This window comes from Chelonoidis abingdonii, chromosome 19 (genome assembly GCF_003597395.2).
Source record: "Chelonoidis abingdonii isolate Lonesome George chromosome 19, CheloAbing_2.0, whole genome shotgun sequence".
In the NCBI taxonomy this organism is placed as follows: Eukaryota; Metazoa; Chordata; order Testudines; family Testudinidae; genus Chelonoidis; species Chelonoidis abingdonii.
The window spans coordinates 40,758,877-40,772,356 of NC_133787.1; the positions used below are offsets into that span (position 1 = coordinate 40,758,877).

At 44.3% G+C, this 13,480-nt stretch overlaps 1 protein-coding gene across 2 annotated transcripts; it reads right to left on the reverse strand.

Moving 5' to 3' along the window:
• Positions 1 to 47: 47 nt before the first annotated feature.
• On the reverse strand, positions 48 to 13,168 carry TERF2 (telomeric repeat binding factor 2). Of its 2 annotated transcripts, none has more exons than XM_075073750.1 (10): positions 12,957 to 13,168; positions 12,767 to 12,862; positions 11,373 to 11,503; positions 10,243 to 10,329; positions 9,774 to 9,920; positions 8,288 to 8,577; positions 5,187 to 5,429; positions 3,118 to 3,203; positions 2,219 to 2,271; positions 48 to 998 (listed from the first exon to the last, which is right to left on the reverse strand). In XM_075073750.1, exons 1-10 carry the CDS (start codon positions 13,147 to 13,149, stop codon positions 840 to 842), a joined length of 1,485 nt encoding a protein of 494 aa, XP_074929851.1. In that variant the 5' UTR covers positions 13,150 to 13,168; the 3' UTR covers positions 48 to 839. The 2 variants fall into 2 exon arrangements, with proteins under 2 accessions (XP_074929851.1, XP_074929850.1); XM_075073749.1 differs by having other exon boundaries at positions 5,187 to 5,585.
• Between the last annotated feature and the right edge of the window lie 312 nt (positions 13,169 to 13,480).

Genomic DNA, 13,480 nt, shown 5'->3' on the forward strand with positions numbered 1-13,480 from the left:
ATAGACAGAAGGAAGGGAATTTTGCAATGGAGGAACTCAAATGAAAGTCAAACCAACTGAACACTAACTTTTAATTTGATGACATCTGGCTCCAAACATTCTAGAAACTAAATGAGCACAAAGACAAAACATCTCTTTTTAAAGCATCAAAAAAAATGTAGAGGAAGAAATCCCCACTCAGTATAAAAACGTACAAAGCAGAGAAATGTGGAAACAAACGCCAGTCCCCTTGCCAAGAAACCAGACTTCTGCCGGTGCAACAGCTCAGCCTACACCACTGCTTTCCCCTCTGGGAAGGACTGACGGGCAAAGGGAGAAAGTCAATCAGCCAAGTGATTCACAATTGGTTTAAGAAAATTAATATAGATAAAACAGTCGGTGACAGGATTACCCTGCCATTTAACCAACATCTGAGGAGAGAAAGCTGTGATCCCAGCTACAGTCCACTCAGGTTCCAGCTCTAATGCTCACAGGGTAAAGGCTGCCAGAGTTCTCACTCTTTCTGAACATTTACAAAATGTCAGCATTGTAGCACTTTTACTAGACTCTTTCCATAGTTACTCAGGCTGTGTTGCTCCTGTTGACAGACAAAGATCTAAATTTAGTGACTTCAGCTAAATACAAGAACTAGGAAGGTTTCCCAAGTTCTAGTTAAACTTTGCTTCTTCCAGCTGTAGCATTCAGCTCTCCCAAGCAGCCACAAGATGTCTCCACATCATTCCTATCACATTGCTAGGAAGGGGGCTACAAACTTCCTCCCATGGGAGTTGTTGCTTTTGTCCATCTTTTGGAGAGAAATGTGAGCAAGTGTCACTCTAAGAGTTCCTCAACTGCTGTTTTCAGTGGAGTCCCAGCTTTTTCATGGTCCGCCAGCGATCCTTAATCATCACTGTGGTGCGGTTCTCAAAGGGGAACTTTTGGCAAATGATTTTCCAGTTCCCTTCTCCAAACTTCTTCACTCCTTCTCTGATCCACTCGCTTTCCTGTACTGTCCATCTCTGCAAAAGAACAACAAGGAGTGACATGACTCTTAAGGCACAGGTCCTATCACCTCTGCACTAAAGGCTTCTTAGCCTCCTTGGTCCCCCTTACATCCATACTATCAGCACCTTCTTATAACATAGTAATAAGGCACAGGTACCAAGCCAGTAACTCCACACTGGTACCCAGTGAAGAATTGTTACAACGGTTATATACCAGGAAAATATATAGCTGAAGTTCAGGACTAGTTCTGTTTCCCAAATCACAGTGTAGATTACCCAGGAAATTCTAAGGAGTTATTGCTCTTGTATCCTTTAAGTAATCATGGAGAGAGTATGGAAGTTACACGCCCTAAGGAACGTTCATACAAGTAAAGAGAACTAACTAAATGCGGCTCGTAGAAGGAGAGGGTGCTGTGAATTTCAGTGACCGGAGGCCAAGTAGAAAGGAAGAGGTGAACCACATGAAAGCAAACATTGTAAGACATTATAGGTAGCATAAAAGTGAACAGCCATTAACTTGTCAGAAAGGTGGTTACTGCAGGCATCAGATTTTGGAGCCTTTACAAGGCAAATGCTACCAGGTGACAAACTCTGTAAGTGGTGCCACTGGCATGAACCATGCTTTTTCAATGCATGGAAAATCCGACAGACCCAGCTCCAAACAACTGGCATCAGACAGAAAAGGGGGAAGCAAGGAGGATTCACTCAGGAGACACCAACCCTGGCACCTCCCGAAAGCGTATTTATATTTTCAATACTAGCTGCAGGCTTATTTAAGAATGATGTGGTTTCTAGGGTGTGTTCTGGTTCTCCGCCTCTTCAGCTCACTTACCTGCTGAGCAATTCAGGAAGCAGATGCTAGCCAGGATAAGCGGCACAGTATTTTAGGCCTCTACCACTTTCCTGGCTTTTAGTAGACAAACTGAAGCCAGGCCTCACAATTTAAAGATCCGTGCAACCCAGCTCACCCCCTTCTAAGTTCAACACTTAGATAATGCAAGCAGTGAGCAAGGTACTCCAGTCCCTTAGTAAATATCATTTATCAGTGCAGCATCTCGGGGAGTTTTCCATTCAGTGTGCATCGATCACTTGGACTCGTCTAACTGAGCTGATACCAGAGGCTAAGAAATCTCTGACTAGCAAGAGATTTCCCCTTTCCAACTACTTCATTGCTTCACTACCCCTGCAAAGCCTTGCTTTGAGCTGCTGAACGGAGCTGGAGGGCTCTATATTACCTGCTTCTTGGAACCGAGGCCTGAAGAGCTGTGGCTATTTCTTCCAGGGGACTCTGAAAAATAAACCCAAGGAGAGTCATATTTCAGCATTCGCCTTCTGCTGTGCATGTATTTCCCAGAGAGACTGGCTTTAGCCTGTTCAATTACAGGGAAAGAGCAGCATGGCCACCAGGGGAACGCCCTTGACCAGGGTATGGAAAACAGAAACAAATGCCTTTACTTCCTCTAGCTTCTAGAATTTCATGTACTGAAGGGACACTTGGCCATTCTGATCCAAGCCCTGATTACTTCATAAGAAGTGTAACTAAAGAAATATAATAACTCAGACTCCATCAAAAGGAATTGGACTTGTGTCTAAGGAAAAAAAAAAGACAACCCGAGCCAAAAAGCTTCCTCAATAGAAATCTGTTCATAAATGGAAGCATGTTCGGGCCACAGCAGGGAAGGTCCCAGATGTTGAACAGCACCCAGGAGAAAAGTCTTAACCGTGATTAATTACCCCTTTTGAAACAAGCATGCAAACACTGATCTGCCACCCTACAGCTGTTAATGGGAAGGAACTGCTTTTGGGCTGGGTCTCAAACTAGAACAGCTGACAATGACTAACAGGTAGTTTCATCTCAGGTCTGAAGCTGTAATGAGAGGGTACTTGATCATGGAACATCTAGCAGGTACACAATAGATTTAGCAACTTCCCATTGTTTGGGCCCGCCTAAGAAAGGACATCATCTCCATTTCTGCAGTCTTATAACAGCAACCGTAGTCCCAAGCTTTCCAGGGTTATGGGATTTCTAGACTTTTAGTTTCTGTCAAGTATTCAAGGCAACAGAGTGCCCAAGGGCTAACAGCATGGCTGAGACCAGCACTTAGAGTGTGCATGGCACAAATAGCACACTTACTCTTGTCCAGGAAGAGCTCATCCTCCTCACTCCAAGTGTCCTTTTCTTCTCGCTCATTCAAGGTGTTCCATCTTGCTTTCAGTGGCCTGAAAACACACCACAGACACATTTTAACTGCAACAAGCCAGCCTGGTTAAAGAGATAGTCACTGCAGACAGCTAAATCAAACATCCAAAAGGATCACTGACTAATTACCTAGAGGTCACGGTCCAGGACCACCTTGGCAGCAATGAGTCAAGACTAACATCGGCATACAGCACTGGGAAATGTGGGAGCTTGCCTGACAACTGGATTATGTATGTTTGCTTCACCTCCACAACACATGCATCTTAGTCCACTGCCATTTGACTGGTTTGTAGGTAGAGGTGCCATGTGTGTATGTCTGGCATTCAGAGCCACTCAGTGCCATTTTAATAACTACAGGCAGTTCCCTCTTTGGACCCTGACAGATCCCTGCATCAAACACACAAGAAGCAACTGAGAGCGAACTATGTAAAAACTAAGCAGTTGCTGAAAACTGATACAAACACCTGCGCTATCAAGAAGGTGCCGTGCAAGTGGCATGAAACAGACAATGGAATGGGGCAGGAGCACTTAGCAATAGTCACATGCTCCACAAAGCTGCTATGAAATTTTTACTACAGGCAAAGCCAGCTGGTTCCAAACCAATTATGTTCCTTATTTCTCTCGCTCACATTCACGCACTCAACTCCTTACAGGATAAGATTCAGCTGAAATCGGGTGCATTTAACATACTTTAAAAGGCTATGCTGCAAGCAGATTCAATTAGTTTTAATATTACAGCAATGACATGAAAAGAAATGCTCCCCGTCAGTAATATTCCTGTGCATTCCATCTCCGTGGCAGCATGCGAGTGTTTTCACACAGGTGTATTCAAGCACTGGGGAAGGGGAAGGTTTGAAGTTCAACTCCTGAAGCAAAAGTTGACATCCTTTGTCACCAGTAGCCATCACCATCAGCACCACTGCCATTTAAAGCATTGCAGCCTAGCTAGGATCTTAGCCAACAATGGGTGGCAAGAGCCAAGGAGTCAGGGAGCTCTGGAAACATGCCAATCCCAGGTGCTCCGCAGGGAACTGGGAACAGCTGGACCCTACTCAACTGCATAGAACGTTTTACACTTCTAGTGGCCAACTTCCAAGCATTTTAGTGTGTTAACACTTAATATTTTAAGCATATAAAACCTGAAATGCTAAACTCTAAACCAGTATCTTTTCAAGCAGTAAAGTGCACGCAGCTCAGTAGGGTCTGCTCTGCAATCAGTACCCTGATGTGCTCCTAAGCCTGAAAACCTTAGGGAACTACCATGTTTGCCTCATCTCTCCAGGGGAACTCAAGTACTGCTCAGGAAAGGGAATTCCCTGCTGTTTCATTCCTGCAGATCCACAGTACCGCCTTAAGTGTGCAAAAGCAGAGCCCTCGTCTGCACAGCCTCCAAGATGCGTTAGAAGGGAACCCTACTACACCCTCAAAGTCCTACAGAAAACATGCATCCCAGAAGCCTGGCTCCAGAGAAAGTTTTGTTCCCACATATCCACCCACTCCCCTCTCTAACTTACAGCTAAGTGATAGAATACAGGTACAAGGTACAAAACAAGTGTGGAAGAATTAAAGTAACTTGCATCAATATTCTATTACTCTTAAAATTCATACATGGTTTAACTTCATCACAGATGTGAAAATTTACCTTAATCTGTCCCACAAAACATATCTACAAACTCCAACCTGTGTATTACTAACTGCAGATCTACAGTCAGATGCATACATTGAGAAGCAGTTTGCAAGGATGTCAAGATTCAGCATTAAGGTCACTGGAATGTAGGAGGTGAGCTTTCCCATTTTCCATGTTGCTAACCACATGTATGAACTACAAGGGCAATAGAACATTTGCTTTAACTATCCATTTCCACATTTTCCAAAAGGGAGGGATTTTTAACATTCTAGTTTTGCACTGATAAGGTTATATTGTTTAATGTAGCGACGTTAGCTATACGTTCTCAAACTATTGCGTTTGTGTTAGAATACAGTGTCATGGATGTGCTTCATACTTGGGACTTCTGGAAGACACACACTGAACATGTGGCTTTTGAACAAGAGTCCTGAATGCAGAAGATACCACTGACTCCTGGGATGAGTCTGGAGTCTCACTCAGCTCAGTGCTCTGGCTGTCCTGCTCCATAATCAGTCTGCTTATAGTCAACAAGCGTTTACTCTTTGGAGGTGATTTAGGAACGTCTGAAGTCTCAGAGGTCTCCAAGTGTGGATTGTCCTCTTCCCTCTGCCTCTTCAGTCTGTGGGATACAGAAGGGGACAATTGCTTGGGGAAAGAAAAGTCTGTTTCATCCAGTTTGGTAAAGGCTGCATCAGAATCTTGGGAATTTGACAAGGTCTTGAAAGCTTCTCTCAGAGCAGAAATCCCATATGTGGTTACAGTTCCAGGCGGCTGCCTATAAAATAAATGAAGCTAAGCAGGTTACATCAATGATTTCAACAATACAAGGCTCTACTTCACTAAAATCACAGTTGCTCCTCTCACTCTGCCTCATAGCTAAGCGCCTACCAAATTCACATTTATGCAAAAGCACATCACAGACCATGATATCAGACCTTCCCCTGTGAAATCTAGCTATTAAAGGGGTGAGGGAGAGACAGGGCCAGGGGACCCCAACTGGGGACTGCTCCCATGCACCAGGCTTCCAACTGCTAGTCCTGTCAGAGATAGGGCTTCCTCTTCCCCAGCACGTCTGCTTTCAGAGGGAGGTCAGACCCACCTCCGGATACCTCTCTCAGCTGCAGGAAGCTCCGAGAATGCTGCCTTCAGAGCCCAGCTTTCAGCCCTTTCAGCTCTGAAGGCAGCACAGCCGTGGAGCTTCCTGCAGCCGGAAGATCCCAGAGTTGGGTCTGACCTCTCCCCTCTCCCTGCAGGCAAAGAGGAAGTCCTGTCCCTCCCCAGATGGCCCGGACTAGCAGCTAGGAGCCCCCAGCTGGGGCGCTCCCAGAAGCACAGGGGGATATCAGACCTACATCCAGGAACCTCCTCCGGCTGCAGGAAGGTCTGTGGCTGCTGTCTTCAGAGCCCAGCTCTGAAGGCAGCACAGAAGTGATGGTGGCAATCCCATCTCTCACACACACACGCACAGTCCTCGTTTGGGTCAGGACCCCCTTGGTTACAACACACTGAAATTTCAGGTGTAAGCATCTTAAAATGTGAAATTGACTAATTTTAAAACCCTCTAGCCATGAAACTGATCAAAATGGAGAGTGAATGTGGTAGGGCCCTATTCATAGCAAACAATTATGCCTGAAAGATGCCCCAACACAACACAAGGCATTCCCAATCTCCACTGACTCATCTCCCTTCTACAAGAACTTCAGTGTCATGTACCATCCTGCCAGCAGTGCAGGTGAGCTGCCTCCTCCAAGATCAGTGGCTCTCATCCTTTTTTAGTGGTGACCCCTTTCACATAGGGAGCCTCTCAGTGCAACCCCCCTTATAAAGATATAAAAAAGTGTTTTTAATTTAACACCATTCTAAATGCTGGAGGCAAAGCAGGATTTGAGGTGGAGACTGACAGCTCACCAACCCACAAGTAATAACCTCACAACCCCTTGAGGGGTCCCAACCCCCAGTCTGAGAAACACTGTCCAAGACAGATATCATTACTGCTCGGTAACGACAGCAACGATCCTGAAAGCCTCCGTGATGCCATATGGAAATGGGTGATCACTTGTAATATTATTGATACCAATATTACAAAATTGCAGTGATTCCTACAAGATATGCCATGTAAGGTATCAGTGGAAAGGTTCTGATTTGGCAAGTGTAATCATGTTTATATGTATGCATCATCTTTGTATGGAGCTATAAACGTGTGATATATTTGTGTATCAAACTTATGCTTTGTTTCTGGGTGACACTCCCAGACAGTTTGGCATCAACACTATTCAACCTCTTTGATGGCCATCAAAGGCAATCAGCTGTACAGTGAACCCACTGAGAGAAGCCACGGGCTATCCTATGACTCAGCAGGACATGCCTGTGGACGGGAGACTCCAAGTGCTTTTCCATGCCTACGTGCCGTGAGCTTGGGTTTGAGACAAAAGATATAAAAAGGCAGCGGGATCTTCTCCATTTTCAATCCTGCTTTCCATTTCTGAAGCATCTTCTCTACAAACTGAAGCTTTTAACAAAGCACTGATAGACCCATCCAAGCTTTGGATGTTTTCCAGGGGAGCTTTACAGGTCAGCAAACTCACCAATGCTGCTAAAAACCTGATATATGGATTCTGAAGTCATATGTATGTATCTGATTCCTTTGACCATTTAGCAACTCTCTTCTCATTCTTTTCTTTTATAATAAAACCTTTAGTTTTAGATACTAAAGGGCTGGCTGGCAGCACAGTATTTTGGGTAAGATCTAAACTAGTATTGATCTGGCAATGTGGCTGGCCCTCAGAACAACATTCTCTGTAGTGAACACAGTTTTAAAAAACTCACTGTACTGGACCTCTTTGCTGACTGGGAGCCAGAGAACTGGAATGCAATAAAGGGGGCTGTGTGATTTCTTTTTTAGCTTCTTGATAACCATTGTGGGATATCAGAAGCACAGTTTTGGACTAGTTGGTGAATCTAACTTCAGTGTTAAGCACCAGTTTTGGGAGAATCTGTTCCCCTTTTTGCAGCCTGCCCTGACCTTGGCATTTTCAGTGTTGGCTACCATAGGCACCTCAGATCACAGCATGCATCTGTTCTATCCGTCCAAAGAGTGGCAAACTAAATGCCATTGACCAAACTTATGTCCTCTGAACCATGGACACACCAAAACCCTTCTGTAAACGTAAGACCCTCTCTCATTTACCACCTGTCACAAGGGACACCTTCCCTTCCTATAGTCCAAACACTCACCAGGGTACTCTTCAGAAAAAAGATCAATGTTTTAATTCAGAGCTAGACAGCTTAGTGAAAATCCTCAAGTAGTAGCCCCTGGGGCAGCACAACTGCATTGGCATATGGCAAAAATTACAGCTGCCTGCACAGAGTGAAACCAGTGGGTGTTACAATTCAGAAGCAAAATTCTGGCAAACTTCATTCACCATATGTGGTCAGCTTTCCTCTCTAAGTTGCTAATGCATCACTGTAGTGGCTTACCTCTCAGAGTCCTTCGAAGACATTTCCACACTGTCTGGAGCCACCACTTGTGGTTGCTTGGCTACTTCCACACTGTCTGGAGCCGCCACTGGTGGTTGCTTAGCTACTTCCACGCTGTCTGGAGTCCCCGCTGATGGTTGCTTGGCTACTTCCACACTGTCTGGAGCCGCCGGTGATGGTTGCTTAGCTACTTCCACAGGCTTTGGAGTCGCTACTTCCACAGGCTCTGGAACTAAGGCCAGCTTCTTAGTTTCATCAATACATTCCGAATTCAAAGTCTTTTTCGCCATCTTTGACAGGAAGAAAGCACATAATCATTACAAATAGAACTCCATGGAACTGCATTTATTTTACTCCCATTCCACAGGCATGGAACATTATTTCATTAATTAAGTGCACAATTCCGGCAATTACTTGCTGTTCTATGGTCAGGGTGCTATCTAGTATATTGTAGATAAAATGACTATGGTCATTTGTCAGGTGTTCTGCAGTAGTTACTGTGCAGAGTTAAGTTATCTTGACTAAGAACTATAACAACCACTAAGTAATTTTATAGCATGGAACCTTAAGAGAAGGTCTGAATTTTAAATGCTAAAAAACTTATTCCCTTGGTGCGCTGGTCCCAAAACTTTACAGTCAGACATTTGTATCTGACTTTTGAGTACAAGTCAAAAATATTACACATCAACAAGACAAAAACAGATTAGTAACTTCTTTCTAATTCATATCATTTGAGACTATTGCATCAACATTATAAAAGTCATCTGCCTCTCTGTGAGCCAGAGACTGTATTCTAACTGCACAGAGGTGGTTTACCAAGTTTCCCCAAGGATCTACAATCACTGGAGGGGATTATTGCACATCCTGGGACAGGTAAACATCACCAATGCAGTATAACCCCAAAGGATTTTACAAATGGTGGATCAGACCAGTTTCTGGAGGCCCAGGAAACAAAGAAAGGCTTTCGGTACAAAAGGTGAACTTAACACGGGGGATTAGGGGGTTGTTCCTTACCTGAAAACTGACCTGAATCTTTAACAAAAGGGCAAACCCTGCTGGAAGGATCTGAAGGATCCTTATTTGAAAGATGAGTCACTTCTAATATGCACTTAGACTTTTTATGGTTTTATGACAAATTTTCCTCTGTAATTCTTTTGTTCTTAAATAAACATACTTTGCTTTGTGAAGGCTAGCTAGTACCTTGTCCTTCAGGAAAAAGCATGAAATCATGGGTGGGGAGCTAGGTCAGACTGCTGGGATAGTCACAGAGAACAGCAAGCCTAAATCCCAGATCTGAAGGGAGAGAGTCATAGGACACTGCCTATAGAGAGGTGACAGCTGGAGGCCTGAGACCTAAGGGTGTATCCCTTGAACTGAAGCCCGGAGGGGTTAGAAGTGACATGCATCACATGCAATTTTCCTGCAGATCATGGAGGGTGACAGCTGGGGTAGGGCTAAAATGTGGATAGCCAGGGTAGATACGTACAGTCAAGAGAAAGGGCTCTGAATCCTCCAGGTAGGTCTCCAAGAACTGGAACGCACTCTGTTGAAAAGTCTTGTAGGAAAAATTTCGGATCATCGTATGAGACAAATTCTTCTCGCGGATAATGCTGAGCAACTCTGTCCTCAGTTTCTAATGAAGAGACAAGAACATTCTGAATATGTACAAATGATAGAAGTTACAAATGCAGGAACTGGGGGTTTGGGTGGAGAGAGGACTTCCCCACTGACACTACAACATTATCAGCTAATTTACACTGATCTAAATTAGGAAGCAAAAGCCAGAAAAGTCTGGATTCTGCGTCAGCATTGCCAACTACACTCGCTTTCGGTGCCGGACAATGCAATGGTAGCAGCAGACAAATTAAGAAAAGGAAATACATGTTTGGGAACATTATTGCACAGCCAACAAGATACTCCATCTCAAGCCCCAAAATTCACATAATCAAACTCACCTGGGTGCTGGGATCCTTTGCCATGTTTTTTTTCAGAATTTTTGAGGCTTTATCAAACTCCCTCTTTTTGATACAAATGATAACAGCCTAGAGAGGAAAGAGAGGATCTCAATTTTTATGTGTGTATCAATTCAACCACATCTCCTAAATCAGCTTCACATACAGCACAATCAAAATGCAAGCAAAGCCTGTGACGTTCCTTCCAAACGCAATTCAAGTAACATGGAAACACCACTTTTTGCACCAAACACCTTAATGAGCTGCTAACCTGAAATCCTACTATACCCTTCTAACTATCCCATTAATGCAAGGTTACAATTAAGGATTGCGTTACCTAATTTCATTTGTATGGTGTCATTCAATTCAGCAAAATACTTATTGTAAATGTACATGGACACCCCTAAAATTTGAGAATCCATCAGTTCTCACTAGATTTCCTTGGCTTAATTTTAAACAATTAAGTAGTCTTCTACAGGACCACAGAGTTACGTGGCATGTCAATACTAAAAGAAGCTGACATGGCCCCTCCCCAAAGAGCTTACAAGTGAAGGCAGACAGCATGTGGATGTAGGAAGGAAGAGAAAACATGCCAAAGACATTTTGATGTGCCTTGGCAAGTGTCTTGTAGCCTCAGGTTTGCTTATTGTAGCATAATATGCAATAAAACATCATAGTTACATTTCATATTTTACATACATCAATTTGCGGGCTTGAGATAAAGTTTGCATGTATGAACAGACCAGTTTGCAGGGGATGACTAGTTGCAGTACTAAGTTTTTAGGAGCGATTCTTACACTCTAAGAGCATTCTGGTTCTACGTTTAAAAGGCCCCCAGTAAAAAGAAGAGAGAAAGGTTGCATTATTTCTAATATAGTCAATAGAGAAAATGGTAATAGCAAAAAAAATGTCCTGCTTTTCAGTTCACCTTTAATAGAGTTACAGATCCTGATAGGTTACTATCTTCCTAGCAGTGGAAAGCTCCCAGAAGTAAGACAAATGATGGAGGGAAGACCTGAGAACGGACACTTGCCCTCAGTGTAAGGGAAGTTTTTTTGTTTGTTTTTTTAAATTAGATTAAAGCTTATAAAACTCTAAACTATTTGAATGAAAAAGGAGAACTTGACCCTTACAGCTTGCTTCACCATTTTTCTAACAGATTCCATTGCCACCTCAGACACAGGAAATTCTCTCTCAATCAGCTCCAGCACACCGATTGCAGATTCAAGAGGGGTGAGCTCTGATTCTGTATCAAAGGTGCAATCTACAATTAAAAGAAACAATTCATTCCTATTGGTTTTAAAACAGACACACAAATCTACCTGGGACCAAGAAATGCTCCACAGGAAGCAGACAAAACAAGTAGGCTAGGATTTGCTCAGTTAGGCCACTAATGCTGCAGTAACTGACAGCAGAGAACAGCACACACAAAACAATTATGATCAAGAAAGGCTGTCTAAGTTATGCAAGGTCCTCAAAGAGAAACATGACATTTGGTGAGTTTGAAATTAAAAGCAATAAACATCGTAAGCTGAGTATGTTGAGGTTTGTTGTATTTTAAACTACAAAGAGAAAAATCAGGAATTAACACACAGAATAAAAATTACAGAAGATTACACTAATGCAGTTTACATTCTCAAACATCAAGAAATTCAAAAGTAAAGTTCTTGCCATATTGAAAGGGCACTGTTATCAGATCAAATCTGATCCCCAAGTTTAAGTTTTGCTCAAATATAACTAGATCTAAGATTGATCTACATGGTTGCTTTACTTAATGTTTTAATTCCAACTGAAAGCAAAACAAAGCCTTCTTCACAGTGTTTTCACTCAAACATGTTCTTGGTCTATCACAGGAGAAATTAAGAATGAAATTGGTTTATCTATGCATTGTTTGTAAAGAAAGCAGAAGTGACTTTGTTCCAGATGACAGAGAGAAAACACAGAATCCCTGCAAAGAAGCCAGGTTTTTCTTAAACAAAAACTTTTGTTTGGGTTTTAGGCTATTAGCAACAGAATGTTTGATGTTTACCCCACGTTGCCTTCAAGTGATAATGCTAAACGGGAAAAAAGAAATCATACTTCAGTCTGAAAGCTTTACCTATTATTGTTCGATTCCTGTTACTGAAAAGAGTGAAAATTACTTTACTGTTTCCCAGGTTACCCTGCAGGTTAACTACCCTATGAGAAGTGTCACTTTTGACTACGTTGGTTCTGGACAGAGGCACTATCCCTACTATTATCAGGTCTACGCCCTTTCCTTTGCAGAAAAGACCCTTATAAACAGAAAAGATACAAGCAGATTATTTCAAGGAATTATCACAGACGTTTCAGAGACCTTTATCCAAACCTGAATTTAAAAAAAATCTAAATAGCGTAGTTGGCTTTCCTCGGGCAAACAGTAGATAAAAAGTGATTTCAGCAGAAGGGTCCCACGCTGCACCGAGCACAGGCAATGCACTGAGGTGAATGACCTTTTGGGAACAGGGCTGAGCACCAGTAAGGCAAATTGTGGCGCTTTTCTCTCTACCTAGGTTCTCTCCCTCCTCAATTCTTGAAAGAAACTGCATAATCCGGAGCAGCCGGGAGACTGCAGGTTCCTTAACCAGGGGCCGCAGCAGCAGAGCTAGAGAGAGGGAGAAAACAGAGAGCTTGGGACATGCAAGTCAGAAACACCCCACACACCCCCGGCGGCCCCGAGCGCCCCGCCCGGCCCTCACCCTGCATCACGTCGCGGAACTCGCGGAAGTCCCGGTTCCGACGGGCCCGATAGGCCCCCACGGCCTGGTGGAAGTAGAACTGCAGCACCCAGCGGTTCACCGCCTCCTCGGGAGCGCGGAGCCCCAGCGCCCCGTTCCCAGCCGCCATGGGCCCCCGCCGGCTCCGGGAGACCCGCCCGCGCCCCCCAGCCATCCCGCGCCAGGATTCGGAAGTGACGGGCACAGCACGACGGAAGTGACGACATCCCACCGCTGTCCTCTCGACGCCTTAGGGAAAGCGAGCGCCCCCTGCATGTCCTCCTCTTGTTGCTACGCGGGCCCCACGGGCGACTACAACGACCGGCATCCACTGCGGCCTCCGGCTCCCAATATGCCCCGCAGCCCGGAACTCCCGGCCTGCAGTGCGTTGCGCGCCCCCTGCCGGACCCCACGAGCTGTGCAGTCCCCAGCTCGGCCCACTTCGCGTCGTCGAGTCAGGCCCGGCGGGGCGCAGGGGTTTAACAGGCTGTTTACACTGGGGTGGA

Coding starts and splice junctions, on each gene's coding strand:
- TERF2 (XM_075073749.1), bottom strand. CDS start 13,149: ATGGCTGGGGGGCGCGGGCGGGTCTCCCGGAGCCGGCGGGGGCCCATG. Junction 8,578..9,773: donor CAGAGCCCTTTCTCTTGACT/GTACGTATCTAC, acceptor TTCCTGTCAAAG/ATGGCGAAAAAGACTTTGAA. Junction 2,272..3,117: donor TGAGCTCTTCCTGGACAAGA/GTAAGTGTGCTA, acceptor TTTATTTTTCAG/AGTCCCCTGGAAGAAATAGC.